Source organism: Trachemys scripta, chromosome 2 (assembly GCF_013100865.1).
Source record: "Trachemys scripta elegans isolate TJP31775 chromosome 2, CAS_Tse_1.0, whole genome shotgun sequence".
Taxonomy (NCBI): domain Eukaryota; kingdom Metazoa; phylum Chordata; order Testudines; family Emydidae; genus Trachemys; species Trachemys scripta.
The window spans coordinates 141,023,596-141,039,729 of NC_048299.1; the positions used below are offsets into that span (position 1 = coordinate 141,023,596).

Consider the following 16,134-nt stretch of genomic DNA (forward strand, 5'->3'; position numbering starts at 1 on the left):
CAGCCTCAACTGTTGGAGAGGGGCTGGGAGCCAGACCCAAGGACAATAAAACGTGTCAAGTGGGCTCATTAAAGACAAGCAGACATACTGACGGCCTCGGGGGTTAGAAGCAAGCACCTTCTTTTGGAAACACCCTCTTTGCAGCATTGGGACAACACTCAAAAAAAAGCAGCACAAAGGACCAATGGACACAGACACAGAGTTTGAATCCGGTATAGATTTGCATAAGAGGAAAGCTGCTATAAAAGTGAGGTGTCTTGCAGAGGACCCCGGGTCTCGTCTTGTCAACATGGGAGCATCGATCCGGATTGGCAGAAGCCCGGCTCCACCCCCTCCCCCATCTAACTCACCTGGCCAGGGAAGTTAAGGGGAGCAACTAATTGGTAACAACAAGACGGAGTGTGTTTGTGTGTGTGTGTGTGTGAGTGTAAGTGTAATATATTATATGCATATAATACAGTGTTAATAAATACATGTATTGCTAATAAATGTGGCGTTCTGCCTTATTCCCCCTGAAAAGATCCTGTGCAGTACTTTAAGTACAACAAAGGGGGCACTTATCCAGGGCCCGGTGCTGGTAAACCCGGATTTTAACAAACCCTTCCTGGTGTTCACCGACGCCTCGGACACAGGGCTGGGGGCGGTGCTGATGCAAACTGTTACTAAGGGAGAGAGACACCCCATTGTGTACCTGAGCAAGAAGCTGCTGCCCCGGGAGCAGCACTATGCGGCCATAGAGAAGGAATGTCTGGCCATGGTGTGGGCCCTTAAAAAACTGCAGCCATGTCTATTTGGGCGGCACTTCACCGTGCACACCGACCATTCGCCCCTGACGTGGCTGCACCAAATGAAAGGGGCTAATGCCAAGCTGCTGAGGTGGGCCCTGCTCCTCCAGGGTTATGACATGGAGGTGGTCCATGTGAGGGGGAGTGCCAATGTTATAGCGGATGCTTTATCACGGGGCGGGGACCTTGAACTTCCCCAGGTCACTGGCTAAGTGACCCTGCTCCGTTCAGCCTCGAAAGGGGGAGAGATGTGACGAAGTGGGGGGTTTTCTTGTTTTCTGTGGAGTTTCAATGGTTTGCATGCGGAGGGGGTGGGACTCAGTTTCCCTGGGTGTTACTGGTTTAACGAGGTGAGGGGAGAGGGAGTGTGTCCGGAGGATGGATACCCCAGCGACCGGTGACCTGGCGACCTGGTGACCCGGAGGCCCAGCTGAGGAGACGCAGCCGGTTCTGGCCAGTGGGTGGACAATGGGCTGCAGAGTGAGGACCCAGTGACCTAACCAGCCGGTTCCAGCCAGAGGACAGAAGCGAGGAGAGGAGGCCCCAGTTTATAACCCTGTTTACCTGGAGAGAAGACAATGGACAGAGGCGGGGCCGGGGCCGGTGATCTCAGATGCCCAGCTGGGAGCAGGGGGGCTCTGGGCTGGAGAAGGGGAGCAGGCAGAGCCCACCTGGATGCAGGGAGACTGGGATGTGCTGTGCTGAGGGAGGCCAGGCTTGAGGTTCAGAGAGTTTCCTGTGCTGTGTTCAACTCTCAATAAACCCTCCTGTTTCATGCTGGCTGAGAGTCACTCCAGTCTAGAGAACAGGGTTGCATCAACCCCTTCGGGGGTGGAGGCCCCGGGGGTCCAGAGCGAGTGGACTCCCTGAGTGGGGTCACGGCAGAGACAGATGTGCTAAGGCTCAGAGAGGTGTGGCTCCAGGAGGTGGAGGGGCCTGACCCCGAGAGAGAGTGGACCCCCGAGAAGGGCTGTCGCACTAAAAGGGGCACCCCCCATGGACTGCACGGGGCCAAGAGCGTGCACGATCTGTGAGTCCGTGACACCTCTCAATAACTCTCACTACTTTTCTTAACTAATAAACTTTAGGTAGTGTCCTATAGAACTGGCTACCAGCATTGTCTTGGGTGTAATATCTAGAGAACCAGTTGCTGTGATGTGATGTGATTTTTGGGGTAGCTGACCATTTTATCACCCAGTCCAGTTTCTGTGGCAAGATAGACTGGAGAGTCTAAGGCAGGGGTCGGCAACCTTTCAGAAGTGGTGTGCCGAGTCTTCATTTATTCACTCTGATTTAAGGTTTTGCGTGCCAGTAATACATTCTAACATTTTTGGAAGGTCTCTTTCTATAAGTCTATAATATATAACTAAACTAGTGTTGTATGTAAAGTAAATAAGGTTTTTAAAATGCTTAAGAAGCTTCATTTAAAATTAAATTAAAATGCAGAGCCCCTCGGACCGGTGGCCAGGACCCGGGCAGTGTGAGTGCCGCCGAAAATCAGCTCTCGTGCCACCTTCGGCACACGTGCCATAGGTTGCCTACCCCTGGTCTAAGGGGACTGTCTGGGACTCCATGATCAGACTCGTATAGTGATCCAGGAGTCCACGTTTGTTACTGGCTTGGTGAAATCTATAGAACATGCCACCAGCTTGGGGGGTCTTCTTTTCTGAGAGTTGCACTCATGGTCGGGATCCACTCTAGACAGTGCCACAGATGACCCAGCAGGGGACGCAGGCACCTCTGAGCAGAGGAAGGGAGGTCCTGGGGACAGGGCTTCACCAGGCTGAGCTCCAGACTTTGTCCTGAGGTGGGGAAACTGAGGCACAACCAGCAAGGTGGCACAGACCCCACTCCCTACCCCAGCAGCTGAATTTCAGGCTGAGCTTCAGCCAGATCCCTCCTTGAAGAAGTTGGCCACAGCGCTGCAAACTCCATCAGGAGGACTGCAGGGGAAGATTTCTGTGGGAGGAGGGATTCCTGTACTGGGAGTGGGGTCCCAGGGGAAAGTTGAACTGGGGGGATGAGGAAGCAGCTAGTGGTCCCCCAGAGGTACCACCACAGGCTGCTGGACCTGGTCTGGGATGTCCCTCTCTCAGCACAGCAGGGGATCCAGCGCACCCAACAGAAGCTGCTGCTGACCTTCTATGGGCTCCGAGTCTCATGCAGCCCTGCAGGTCCTGTGACTCCTGCCAGAGGGCAGGGATAAGGGTAAAGCCACCCTGAGACCCCATCACAGGAACCTTTTCCGAAGGCGGCTGTGGACATAGCAGGGTCCCTCAGCAAGGTGACCTGGCCAGGGGAGACATACATTCTGGTGGGGGCAGAGTTTGCTGCCCAGAGGTGGGGGCTCTGGTGTCCATCAAGGCAGGGCAGGGTTCTTCAGTGAGGTCCTTGCAGAGCAGGGGTCCAATTTCATGTCAGCCCCAATCTGGGGCTTGTGGGAGAAGTGCGGGGTCTGGCACCCCTGGCCTTGGTGTATCCCCCTGTGACAATGCGGTTCTGGCGGAACCCAACTGAGAGTGCCAACTCAGGACAAATTGCTTAAACAGGGCAGTTACAGCCCAAGGCTGGGGTATTTTCCACCTCTAAGGCAAACCAAACCAGCCAGACTAAGGGAACTTCGGTCTCACCCCACTGGCTAACCGCAAGTCTCTCAAGCAATCTCCTTAGACACTCCAGTTTCCCAGTATAACCACCAGTGCCACTCGTACGGGGACAAATGGTTATGAAAACCAGTACCCAAGTAACAGAAAAAGGTTCTCCCGATCCCAAAGGACCAAGCCCCAGACCCAGGTCAATATACAATTCAGATCTTACCCATAAATCACGCTGTTGCCAATCCTTTAGAATCTAAAATCTAAAGGTTTATTTATAAAAGGAAAAAGATAGAGATGAGAGTTAGAATTGGTTAAATGGAATCAATTACATACAGTAATGGCACAGTTCTTGGTTCAGGCTTGCAGCAGCGATGGAATAAACTGCAGGTTCAAATCAAGTCTCTGGAATACATCCCCAGCTGGGATGGGTCCTCAGTCCTTTGTTCAGAGCTTCAGTTTGTAGCAAAGTTCCTCCAGAGGTAAGAAGCAGGATTGAAGACAAGATGGAGATGAGGCATCAGCCTTATATAGTCTTTTCCAGGTGTAAGAACACCTCTTTGTTCTTACTGTGGAAAATTACAGCAAAATGGAGTCTGGAGTCACATGGGCCAGTCCCTGCATACTTTGCTGAGTTACAAGGCGTATCTGCCTTCTCTCAATGGGTCCATTGTATAGCTGATGGTCCTTAATGGGCCATCAAGCAGGCTAGGCAGAGCTAACACCAGTTTGTCTGGGATGTCACCCAGCAGCATAGCATAAGTTTGAAATACAGACAGTATAGAGCCAATATTCATAACTTCAACTACAAAAGTGATACACACATATAGACAGCATAATCATAACCCGCAAACCATAACCTTGTCTTAGACACCCCATTTGACCCCCTTTATACAAGATTTGCGTGCCACTACAGGACCTTGGTTGCAACAATGATCTATATGGTCCCAGATTATATCAATAACGTCACACCCCCTCAGTCCAACAGGCTGGTGGGGCGATTTAATGGGACCCTGAAGATGGTGCTGAGGATTTTTATGGACGAGCACCTGCAGGACAGGGAAAAGTATTTACCCCACCTGCTGTTTGCATACCGCGATAGGCCCTAGAAATCCATGCAGTTCTCCCCTTTCAAATGGCTGTATGGGCAGAGTGTGAGGGCCCTGGGACTTGGTGAGGGATAAATGGGAGGGGAGGGCCTCTCTACTGGGGAATTGGTGGTGCAGTATATGCTGTGCTTTCTGGGAAGAGCTCATGGGTCTGGCTGGGGGAAACCTAGCCAGGGCCCCAGGGAAACAGAAGGTCTGGTATGACTGCACGGGGCGTGCCCCCTCCTGTGGCACCGGGAACCGGGGAGGGTTCTCGCCCCCGTGCGGAGGAATAAGCTCCAGGGCACCTGGGATGGGACCTTCAAGGTCATCTAGCGGCTGAATGAGGTGAACTCCGTGGTGGAGCTGTCTAGCCATGTCCACAGCCGTACTGGGACAGGGAGAGGCTGGTGCTGGCTGTGTGTGGGCAGTGGGAGGAGCAGGAAGAGGGTCCCCTGGTGGGTCTCTTCCCTGAGACAGGGGCCAACCTCCCACTGAAATCAATCCCCCTCTCTGACCAGCTAACCCCTGCCCAGCAGGCAGAGATCAGAGAGGTGCTGCATTCCTACCAGCAGCTGTTCTCCCACCGGCCTGGGCTCACTAACCTGGCTATCCACTGGGTGGGGACAGGAACCAACCCTCCCATCAGGTGTTCACTGTTCAGAGTCACAGAGCCTAGGCCCGAGAGAGAGGTCAGAGACATGCTGGCTTTCGGGGTGATCCAGCCATCCGCCAGCCCCGGGGTCTCACCTGTGGGGCTGGTCCCCAGGAAAGACGGGTCAATCCGGTTCTGTGTGAACTATCGGAAGCTCAATGCCATCACCGTGTCTGGTGCCTGCCCCATACCTAGGCCTGAAGAGCTCCTAGACAAGTTGTGGGGGGCTCGTTACCTAACCACCATGGACCTCACCCAAGGCTACTAGCGAGAGGCCAGCGTGAAATTTGCCCTTTGGGGTTCTGTGAGTTCCTGGCCCTGCCTTTCGCCCTCAAGGGGGCACCTGCCACCTTCCACTGCCTGGTGGGTCAGTTACTGAGGGGGATGGAGAACTTTGTCCTGGAGTACATTGATGCTAGCTGTATCCTTAGCCAGCCCTGGGAGGACCATGTGTCCCAGGTGAGGAGAGGGCTGGGCTGCCTTAGGAGGCAGGACTGAATGCAAAATGGGGATGGCCGAGGTGTCGTACCTGGGCCACAAGGTGGGGAGCAGTCGTGTTCGGCCAGAGCCGGCCAAGGTGGAGGCGATCAGAGATTGGCTCACTCCCCAAACCAAGATACAGCCCCAGGCCTTTAGCAGGATGGCGGGGCACTGCCAGAGGCTTGCACCCCACTTTAGCTTCCTAGCAGATCCCGTCACTGAACTACAAGAAGCGTGAGTCAGATGGGGTGGTCTGGAGCGAGCAGTGCCAGAGGGCAATCTGGCTCTAAGCCAGGCCCCGTGCTGGTAAACCCGTAGTGTTCACAGATGTGCTGGCTGAGCGTGACTGCAAGGTGGGGGTGCAGTGCTCCCTTTGGGGGTGCCAGATTCCCTCAGTTGTCCGATGCGGGCGGACTCGCTGCAGGGAGCTCGTGCTGTGACCCAGGGGTGCTGAAGGCTCCAAGGCTCAGTCCCAGGAGGCAGGGAAGCCAAGTGACCAGCCTTAGGGGAAGAGTGTGACCCTGAGGAGGGATGACACACTGAAGGCTCCTCCCAGGGACTGTTTCAGAGCTGTCCCTCACACTGGGCCTGTGGCTCCGGGACATGACCCCTCAGCCCAGGGACCCTGCAACCAGCAGCTAAGGTCTGCACAGTCCCCACTTGGTAGCAGTTTCCCTGGGCTCTCAGGCTTGTCTGGGTACAGCCTGCCCTCGGGGCCAGCTCCCTGCTCTCCCTAGCCACAGAGAGAGGCACTGCCGACCTCCTCCCTGCAGCTCCCTTCTGCCCTCAGCTACCTGGCATTCTACCAGCCCCACCGTTCCTGCCCAGGGAGCGTCACCCTTCAATTAGCCCTTCTTGCTGCCTGCACCCCCTCCGGGGGCCCCCGGCCACCTTAACCCCTTCAGGGCGGGTGAGGGATGAACACCTCGTCGATCCCCCACCATTGCAGGGGCCCCTTGTCTCTCCTGCTCTCCACGTGTGGCCCACCCCACTTTGGTCTCCTGAGACTGAAACGCTTTGGGCTGGAACAGGTGGCTGGGCTCAGCACTGGGGCCAGGGCAGCGGCTCTGGCGTATGCTGCCCGGGGGCTTGGACCAGCTGAGCCATGGGTCCTGCCAACCATAAACCCTACGCACCTGCAAATCCCCGAGTATTCCCCCAGCCGCTGGGGCAGGTTCAGCCAGGCTGACCCCTGCTCCCTGGGGTGGGGGTGGGGAGCTGCCCCCAGGGAGGGCAGGTGGCATTTCCAACAAGGGGGTGACTTTTGGGGGGTCCCAGGAGCCCTGTCCTGTGGGGCTGCTGTGGCAGGGGCCCCAGCCAGTGCAGCCCATATTGTAGGCTCCAGCAATGCCGTGGGGGCCCCTATGGGATGGGAGCGTCTCTCTCCACAGCCTCCCTGAGTGGACTGGGCTTTGCTGCCATCCTTGAGACCATGGGCTGTGTGCGGGGGGGGGGGGGGGGGGTGGCTCCTTCGTCTTGATTTGCCCACCCAGCCCAATGCTGCAGCCAGGCCATAGGGAGTAGCTCCTGCTCCCCAGTGGGCATCTGGCCAGCCCTTTGCCCCGGTGGCACTGCTCCAAAGGAAGACCGCAGCCTCTGTCTCAAAGTCCTTACCTCTCCCACACAGTTCCACCCAGCTTCCACTTGCCCTCTTTAGCCTGGGGTGCCCCCATAACACCGTCCCCCCCAGGAGCTGATCTTCCCCACACCCCCCGCCCGGGGCTCCCTACTCAGCCCTCAGCTGTAACACCCAGGGCAGTAGCAGGCTCATTAGCCTCTTTGCATGGTGCAGCAAGCAGAGGGGGATGGCAAGCTGCCTGGGTGAGCCAGGGTGACAGGCCTGGCCTACAGCAGAAAAGCTCTTACCCCCACGCTGGGTCATCCCAGGGCAGGGGCCAGGCCAGGCACCAGCACCCCAGCATGGACCAGGGCCCCAAAGGGCACGTGCTCCAGGGGAGGCCAAGTCTGCAGTCCAAGCCCTCTGCCTTCCCAGGGCTGTTGAGTCAGCCCCCCAGCTGGTGGAAATGCCCATCGCCAGAGAGAGAACAGAGACCCCGGGACACCGGCTCCCCACGGTCATGGGCAGGGCTAGTGAAGCCCAAGGAAGGAGGTTCCCTTGGATTTGCCCATGAGCTCCCAGCCCCACAATGCTCTGCAAGCGGCACAGGCAGTGAGGTGGGAACCTGGAGCTGGTGGCACACACAAGTGGTTGGGCTTATCTCTCCTCACAAGGCTCTGTGGCCAGCCACTGGCATCTTCTGCGGGAAGCAGAGCTCTGCCCAGAGGAAATGAGGTGCAGAGGGGGCCGGGTTCCCAGAAACGAAGCACAGAAGTGAGAAACTGTGCTGGACTGGCCAGCGCAGCCCTACTGGTGATCCCCTGTGATCCCCTGGCACCCCAATATTCACCACTGTGAATATGTTTTGTACAAAGTATGCCTTGTGAGTAGGGCCCTACCAAATTCACAGCCATGAAAAACACATCACGGACCATGAAATCTGGCCTCCCCCTGTGAAATCCATCCTTGCGTGTGCTTTTACCCTGTATGGTACAGATTTCACAGGGGAGACCAGCATTTCTCAAACTGGGGCTCCTGACCCAAAAGGGAGTTGCAGGGGGGTCATGACGTTATTCTAGGGGGGTCGTGATATTGCCACCCTTACTTCTGCGCTGCCTTCAGAGCTGGGCAACTGGAGAGCGGCGGCTGTTAGCCGGGTGCCCAGCTCTGAAGGCAGCTCCCTGCCAGCAGCAGTGCAAAAATAAGGGTGGTGATACCGTACCATGTCACCCTTACTTCTCTACTGCTGCTGGCAGCAGCGCTGCCTTCAGAGCTGGGATCCCGGCCAGCAGCCGCCACTCTCCAGGCAGCGCCCTGCAAGCAGCAGTGCAGAAGTACGGGTAGCAGTACCACAACCCCCCCGGGCAATAACCTTGCAAACCCCCGCCCCCAACTCCTTTTTGGGTCAGGACTCCACAATTACAACGCTGTGACATTTCAGATTTAAATAGCTGAAATCATGAAATTTATTATTTTTAAAATCCTATGACTGTGAATTTGGTAGGGCCCTTAGCCTGGGACCATCACTTCCCCCCTGTTCAGTCTTTATTCGTCAGGTGTTTCCAGGTGTGTTGTTGTCGGGAGAGTGAGGTCCCACCATGTTGTCATTTCCCCCCTTTTAGATCTCCCCCCCCCACACACACCCCCACTTGCTGGAAAGCTCTTTTGCTGTGACCTGGGTCAGACAGTTCCCATTGTGCAGTGCTATCTCCGAGAGGTTTCTATTGTACTCCTGCCTGATCATGCTGGGGGCTCTGCCTGTCTCCAGCACTCCGGACCCTGAGCTATCACCACCACCTGGGATCCCCGATCGACTCAAGCTTCACGGAGTGGTGAGAACCCAGCTCTCTCGATCTCTCTCTAGGTGTAGCCTTCTGACCCTGACTTGTGTGATCAGTGATAGTTTTCTAAACCTGACTTTTATAATCAAGATTAAGTTAGATTTACTATTATCACTGTTTTGTTTGTTTGACTCCCCTCTGGTTATTACCTGGCAATAAATAACTTTCATGATTAAGCTGGTTGCTTCTCTCTCTTTCTCTCTCCCTTGTGGGTATTTTTTGGTTTCCTCATTCACTCTGCAGCAACGCTCCTCATACCTCAGCTTAAAGATCCCAGCAACGCTCAAAAACCCTGTGGGGTTTGCTCATCCAGTGAGTTACCCACCAGAACAATTGTAATGTGAAAGTGGGGCTAGGGACGTGCTGAACCTGGTACATAGGCGGGTGGCAGCAGTTCTCTGTTAATGTGTTTGTGTTCGTCTGATTCTGGGGCTGGAAGAGCCCAGCCCTGGGGAACCGAAGTCCTGCAGGGTAGCTCCACTGGGGAGAACTTGCAGCAGGAGGAGTAGTGAACACAAGTGACACAAGCAGCACATTGATAGAATTTCAGAACCCCCCCCCCGCACAAGAGTAACCCTAATCAATGAGCGTACCCCAAAGTAACAGGCAAAGCTGGTAACAGCACAGAGCCAGGGGCTGGGTGGGCAGCTCCGGGCTAAGGCTGTCACTGCTCAGGGTGGCTGTTACACTCAATGGATGGTGTTATTGGCTGGTTCCGGGGGGACATCCGACCACCCCAGAGGCACCAGGAGGGGTCGGCACCCCCCGGCCAGGGGGCATCTGTACCCTGCTGCTAGCCACCTCACAGGGGTGACACTGGGGCCCGGTCCAGCTGGTCTGGGTTATGAGCCATCTCCTGGTCCCTTGCTGGCTGCTCCCCAAAGCTCCCCAGCCCCAAGGCGTTGGCCTGTGGCTGGAGGGCGGCCTGCCAAGACGAGGCCTTTGGGGTGGGCGTTCTCCAGCCTCAGAGCTGTGCCGCACAGAGCCCAGTGCCCTGTGGCAGGCAGGTGATGGGAGCAGGCCCCGGTAGCCCTGGGGCAGGTGGTCACTGGTCGAGAGCAGGCAGATGCTGCGATGGACCCTGGGGAGGAGACCCTGGGCACTGGGGGAAGGGCCTGGAGATCCAGCGGCCCACCCAGCACTAACCTCCATCCAAGGGCAGCTCTGTGTCCCACCCGTGCCAGGCAGCCCCCAACACCTGGGCAGGAGGGGTCCTGTCTGGACGGGGCAGGGGGTGGCGAGTACCCGGGGACCCTTTTAGATTCCTCATGCAGGCCACAGGGCGGCCCTTTGTCCATGCACCCAGAGCCCCCATGAGTCTTGGGGGGCAATGGATAGTCCCTGCACTGGCGCCCCAGCCATGCCCCCGATCTGCCCTCTCTGGGCCCCGGGGGGCAGAGATCAGCCACAGTGCAGGGTGCGCCGGCCACCCCCCAGTCCCTGACGAGTGCTGGCGGCTGGGAGCAGGGAAGATGTAGAGCCCTGCACAGTGACGGGCAGGGGAGGGGGGACAGCATGGGGCGGGGGATCCTCTGGGAACCTCCCTCCCCGCCATGATCCAGGGCTCTTAACACCCCTGCAGCAGGACCCTCGAGGCCGATACACCCCCCGGCCCCAGAGATCCTGCCCCATGTACCCCATCCCCCCAGCCAGCACCAGGACAGGGGCCAGGTCAAAGGGAAGCCACGGGAGGCCATGAGGGGCAGAGACCCCACCCGCAGAGGAGCCCTGAGCTGCTGCAGCCTGGGCCGCTTGTGGATACTGAGGTTTCCTGGGGGGCAGGAAGTGTTTGGAACTTACGTCAGTTGCTATACCTGGCCCTGCTGGAGAAACCAAACCTGCCCCACCCACTGCATCGTGGCGGGGGGCTCCCCACAACATCTCGTATTGGCTCCTGGGGCCCAGGAACGGGGCGTGGCCGCCCCCCCTCAGGGGATATAGGGCCAGGGAGCAAAGGGACGATGCGACGCGACTACCTGGGAGGCAAGATGATCGCGGTGCTGCTGCTCCTCTCCCTGCTTGCGGGGGCGACTGGTAGGAGCCGGGGTGCCTTGGAGGGAAAACAATGCCTAAGGGATGGGAGATGAACCCAGGTGTCCTGGGAAGGGGCCCGAGCCCCCAGCCTGAGATGGGACAGAGGGGTGAGGACAGGCCATTAGCCCCGAGCACCCAGGCTGGGTCCCCACCACACCCCTTCGTCTGCTAGCTCCCGTCAGCACCCCCTCTGCTTAGATCATCGCAGTCTCCATCACCCCCTCCTGCCACTCCACTCTGTTGTCCCTCCCCTCCGGGCTCCTCGCTCCCCCCATTCACTCCAGCCTCCTCCTGCAGTTCCCCCCCATTGTGTCTCTCTTCCCTATTTCCAGCACTGGGCTAGCAGGAGCTGCAGTTCAGGACTGAGGGGAACCGGCAGATCTGGGGGGGAGCTTAGGGCTGGGCTAGCAGGGGCTGCGGGTCGGGAGTGAGGTGCACCGGCAGGGCTGGGGGGGAGTCCAGGGCTGGGCTAGCAGGGGGCTGCGAGTCGGGAGTGAGGGGCACCGGCAGGGCTGGGGGGGAGTCCAGGGCTGGGCTAGCAGGGGGCTGCGAGTCGGGAGTGAGGGGCACCGGCAGAGCTGGGGGGAAGTCCAGGGCTGGGCTAGCAGGGGGCTGTGGGTCAGGGCATCAGCAGAGCTGGGGGGGCCCTTCATTCTGCCAGTTCTCTCCCCTTCTAGCCCTGGCCCTGCCGGGGGAACCCCCCGAGTGCCTGCAGGGCCCCGAGTTTTGGTGCCGGGACGTGGCCACAGCAGCCCAGTGCGGCCGACTGCAGTTTTGCCTGGAGTACGACTGGGACGAGCTGCCCGAGGTGAGCGAGCTGGTGCCTCCAGGGGGCTGGGCATGGGGGCTTTGGTGCCTTCCGGCTGGTGCGGGTTGGGGTGGGACCGGTGGGCACCTACGGGCTTATTCCCATCCCTCCGAGATCCCAGCGCAGGCTACTGCCCTTAGGGGGGCCCACGGTACACCCCTGGGGGGCCCTGATTCACCCCCTGCCAGCTCCAGAGTCCAAACCCACACTGCCCCAGAACCCCACACACCCGGGAAGGTGGCCCCTGCGGACGGGTTGGCAGGATGTGTTGGGAGGCACTGACCTGGCTGCTGTGTCCCGGCACAGGGCGCTGACGAGCGGCACCCCTTGGTGAAGTGCTGGGTGTGCAACAAAGTCATCAGAAAGCTGAAGAAAATGGTGTCCAACACGCACAACACAGTAAGGACCCCTTGCCGGGTAGCGAGTGTGCAAAGGGGGATAGAGTGCACGTGCCAAGGAGGGGGACCTAAGAGTGAGTGTGCTAGGGTGAGCATGTGCAAGGGAGCCTGTGAGAGTGGCAGGGCACGTGCCAGGTGGCGTGGGGGGAGTGAACACATGCAAGGGAGAGTGCAAGGGTGGGTGGGTATGTCTGAGGGAGTGTGCCAGGGTGGGTGGGAGCGTGCAAGGGTGGGTGGGTATGTCTGAGGGAGTGTGCGATGGCAGGTGGAAGTGTGCAAGGGTGGGTGGGTATGTTTGAGGGAGTGTGCGATGGCAGATGGAAGCGTGCAAGGGTGGGTGGGTATATCTGCAGGAATGTGTGAGAGCGGGTGGAAACATGCGAGGGTGGGTGGGTATGTCTGAGGGAGTGTACGAGGGTGGGTGGAAGTGTACGAGGGTGGGTGGGTATGTCTGAGGGAGTGTGTGAGGGAGGGTGGAAGTGTGCAAGGGGGTGGGTATGTCTGAGGGAGTGTGCGAGGGTGGGTGAGCATGTGCGAGGGTGGGTGTGCACCAGGCCCCAGCCAGTGCCTGCTCAACGCTCTCCTGCCATCCCCCAGAGCAGCGTGGCAATGGCCGTCAAGAAGATCTGCTCCACCTTCCTCTTCAGCTGGGCAGGCAAGTGCCACCGGGTGGTGGACCAGTACGTGCAGCCCATCGAGGAGGGGCTGGCCCAGGACCTGGATCCCCGCGACATCTGCGTCTCCATTGGCATGTGCAAGAGCCAGAGCCACCCAGGTGAGGGGGGCTGCCCCTGAGCCCATCGCGCCCGGCTGGGCAGATCCCTGGGGGGCTGGGTCCAGCGTGCTGGGAGCTGAGCACTGGGCTGGCTCTGTGGGGCCCCTGGCTCCAGGAGGGCAGAGCTGGGGTCTCCCCTGCAGCTCCCGCCCCCTCCCACCAGGGATCAGGTCTGGGGGTACCAAAGTCAGGGCGTGTGCCAGGGTCCCACCTCCCCCAGCCTGGCCCATGGGTGCCCCCTGCTCCCACCTGGGCTGGGAACCCAGCAGGGGGAGGGGGATGTACCACTGCTGTCAATGGAGGGGGAGGGGGCTTGCTCCTGGGCCATAGGAGCTGTGGGGTCACCCAGCCCCAGCCCTGCGGCCAGGCTGCTGCCCTCTGGTGCCCCCAGTTGGTCACTGGGTCCCTGCTGCCCAGCACCTCCCCCCAAGCTGCTCCTCCATCCTGTCTCCCTGACCCCTGCCTGGCACCAAGCCCCCACCCCAATCTGCTTCCCTGGAACACCCAGCCAGGCTGAGGGTGCCCCCACGTGGCGCCCTCGGGCGATCCCTGGGGGAGATGCCAGGCCCACCCTGCGGGGATGGTGCCCAGTCCCGAATCACCCAAGGGAGCCCCAGGGTCTGTCTGCGCCCAGCAGCCTGGTGTGAGGGTCCCTGGGAGATCCAGCCGGGCTGGGGGATGCTGCACCCACCTGGCTTCATGCTCCCACAGGCCTGCAGCTGGCTCCCAGAGGGCGGCCAGTCTGGGAGCTGCAGGAGGGGAGGCTGACGGGGGAGCCTCAGGCAGGAGATACGGCACGTGCCCCCTGTCTGCCCCCGGGAACGATGGTTCAAGCCCTCTAGGGATCAGGCCCAGCCCCTGATCCGGCCCACACAAGCGCTGGGGAGGGGAGTCACCACCTGTGGCCCCTTCTCACTGACTCGAGGCTAGTGCCCCGAGCTGTCACCCCTCAGGCCCCCGCCACTGCTGCCTGACCCCCCCACCCCGGACTTTCCCAAGACCCACCCCGTGCCGCGAAGGGCCCTTGGCTGTGCCCACAACCATCTCCAGCCCACGAGGGCACTTGAGACCAGGGAGCGCTCAGGGCTGGGCAGCGCAGCCCACATCAAAGGAGCCGCTCTGAAGAAAAGCAATTTCACAACAGTGGCAGCTGCGGAAGTGGGTGCAGTGCCCCCCCCCCGCAGGAATGTGCTAACCCCCACCCCACAGGGATGGGGAACCAGGGGGAGTTAAAGGGGCTCGGCGCGGCCACCCCATGGGTGGATCTCCAGGGCTCTGGCCGGGCCCAGCCAGTCTCCTTCCAGGGGGTTGTCAGCACAGAGCACCCCACAGTCTGACCCACAGGCCCCACTCCGGGCTCCGCTCGCAGCCGCTATGCGCCCCCTCTGGGGAGGCACAGACCGCGTTGGATTCCCAGCCCTCCTGTGAGGGGCGTGTGGGGCCAGGGCTCTGCCAGCTGCAGCCAGGAGGAAGGGGGCTCAGCCCATCTCTGCAGAACCTCCTGTGCTGGCCCCCCCCCCGAGCTCTGTGCACCCACTTCCCACAACCTCTCCCCGGGCCCCAGCCCCCTCGCGCCCGACCCCGTGGGCAGCACTGGCCCAGTGCATGTCGCCCTAGTGGCCGGCCCCTGTCACGACACCAGCCAGCTGCTTGCTGCGCCCGGAGGGAGTTGCACCCTTAGCTCGGGCGCGAGCAGCTGGGCGCTGACGGCCCTGGGTTCGATTCCTGCAGGGGGATACAGGGCCTGTGGTCCTGGCTGTGAGCAGCTGGGGGGCTGGGCGCTGGCTGAAATAACACCCATATTCTCCATGGTCTCCAGGGTGGAAGGTTCCTGGCCTGCGCCGGGCTCCGGCTGCAGAGAGCCCCGCGGAAGCCAGGGGACCAGGTGAGGACAGAGCCGGGGGGATGGGATGGGCCAAAGATGGGGGACAGAGAGTGACACTGACTAGGTGAAATGGGGGCAGGGGAAGGGCAGGTGGTGGGGGACTGATGCCAGGGTGATGAGCGTGATGGACAGATCCCTGGGGGGCAGCACTAGCGGGGAGGGGTAGAGTCACAAGCTTCATGGGGTTCTGGGGTCGATCTGCCCTGCCCAAGGGCTGGGCACTGAGTGAAGCGCGGGGCCCAGGGCTGGGAAGCCCTGGCCGATCTGGGCTCAAGTTGGGGGATTTCTGTGCCCCCTGGGCAGGGACCAGGGGCCCTCAAGGCAGGTCCTGGACGGGCAGTGGCAGGGCAAAGCTCCCCCGTCCTGCCATGGCCACGGATTCCAGTCCTAGTCTAGACGCCTTCTCCCTAGGCCAGCCAGGCACCCTGGGGCAGTGTGGAGCTGGGGCCCCTAGTGCTGGCTGGTCCTCCCCTGCCCCCAGAAGGCCGAGGCCTGCCTGGCCCACAACCCACCCCGGTGCCTGGGGCAGCTGAGCCAGCTTCTGGGGGCGCAGGGGACGCCCAGCCCAGGGGGGCATGAGGACCACCTCTCCTCCCCCCTGCCCAGGGAGTCCTGGAGGAAGGTGCTGTACCCCTGGGATGGGGCACACGTAGCCAGGGCAGGGTCACCCGAGGCCCCAGAGAGCGGCTGGGCTCTTGGGGAAAGGGGTGTCCCCTAATAGCTCTTCTGTCTGTCCGGCTTGGGTCAGGCTCCCCCATTCCCTGCACTGAGTCTGTCTATGTGTCCCTCACTGGCCTCTCTCTCCTCCTCAGATGGCGCGTGAGCCAGGGCAGAACGGAGCCCCTGCTGTGCCCGGAGCTCCGGCAAGAGGGGCTGCCCCCAGCTGTGACACCCGCCCGGGAACTGGCCTTTCAATAAAGTTTCTGCTTGCAGCAATCGAGACGTGGGCTCCTCTCTGTGCCTTGCGCCCCCAGCGTGTGGGTGCAGGTCTCGCCGCTCAGCCGCCAGGCAAATAACCGGGGGGCGGGGGGGGAGAGGGGGCGGGCAAATGCACAGCAAAACTCTACTTCTCCCCCACCGGGGGCTGCCCTCTGCCCCGAGCTCCCAGGGGCTCTCCCATGCAAAACACTGCGCCCACCCCATTCCCCCCCAGAGCTCTATGCCAGCTCAGCCTCCCCAGGGCACCCGCTGCCCTGGGATCTCCCATCCAGCCTGGCTGAGCGATCCATGGGG

At 60.2% G+C, this 16,134-nt stretch overlaps 1 protein-coding gene across 1 annotated transcript; it reads left to right on the top strand.

Annotated features, from left to right (window-relative positions):
- The first annotated feature begins 10,585 nt into the window (after window positions 1-10,585).
- Window positions 10,586-15,837, top strand: LOC117872822 (prosaposin-like). Its single transcript, XM_034761620.1, has 6 exons — window positions 10,586-11,035; window positions 11,713-11,843; window positions 12,150-12,242; window positions 12,839-13,016; window positions 14,836-14,901; window positions 15,714-15,837. The coding sequence occupies exons 1-6, from the start codon at window positions 10,963-10,965 to the stop codon at window positions 15,722-15,724; spliced, it is 552 nt and encodes a 183-aa protein (XP_034617511.1). The 5' UTR covers window positions 10,586-10,962; the 3' UTR covers window positions 15,725-15,837.
- Window positions 15,838-16,134: the final 297 nt, after the last annotated feature.

Coding starts and splice junctions, on each gene's coding strand:
- LOC117872822 (XM_034761620.1), top strand. CDS start 10,963: ATGCGACGCGACTACCTGGGAGGCAAGATGATCGCGGTGCTGCTGCTC. Junction 11,036..11,712: donor CCTGCTTGCGGGGGCGACTG/GTAGGAGCCGGG, acceptor CTCCCCTTCTAG/CCCTGGCCCTGCCGGGGGAA. Junction 12,243..12,838: donor TGTCCAACACGCACAACACA/GTAAGGACCCCT, acceptor GCCATCCCCCAG/AGCAGCGTGGCAATGGCCGT.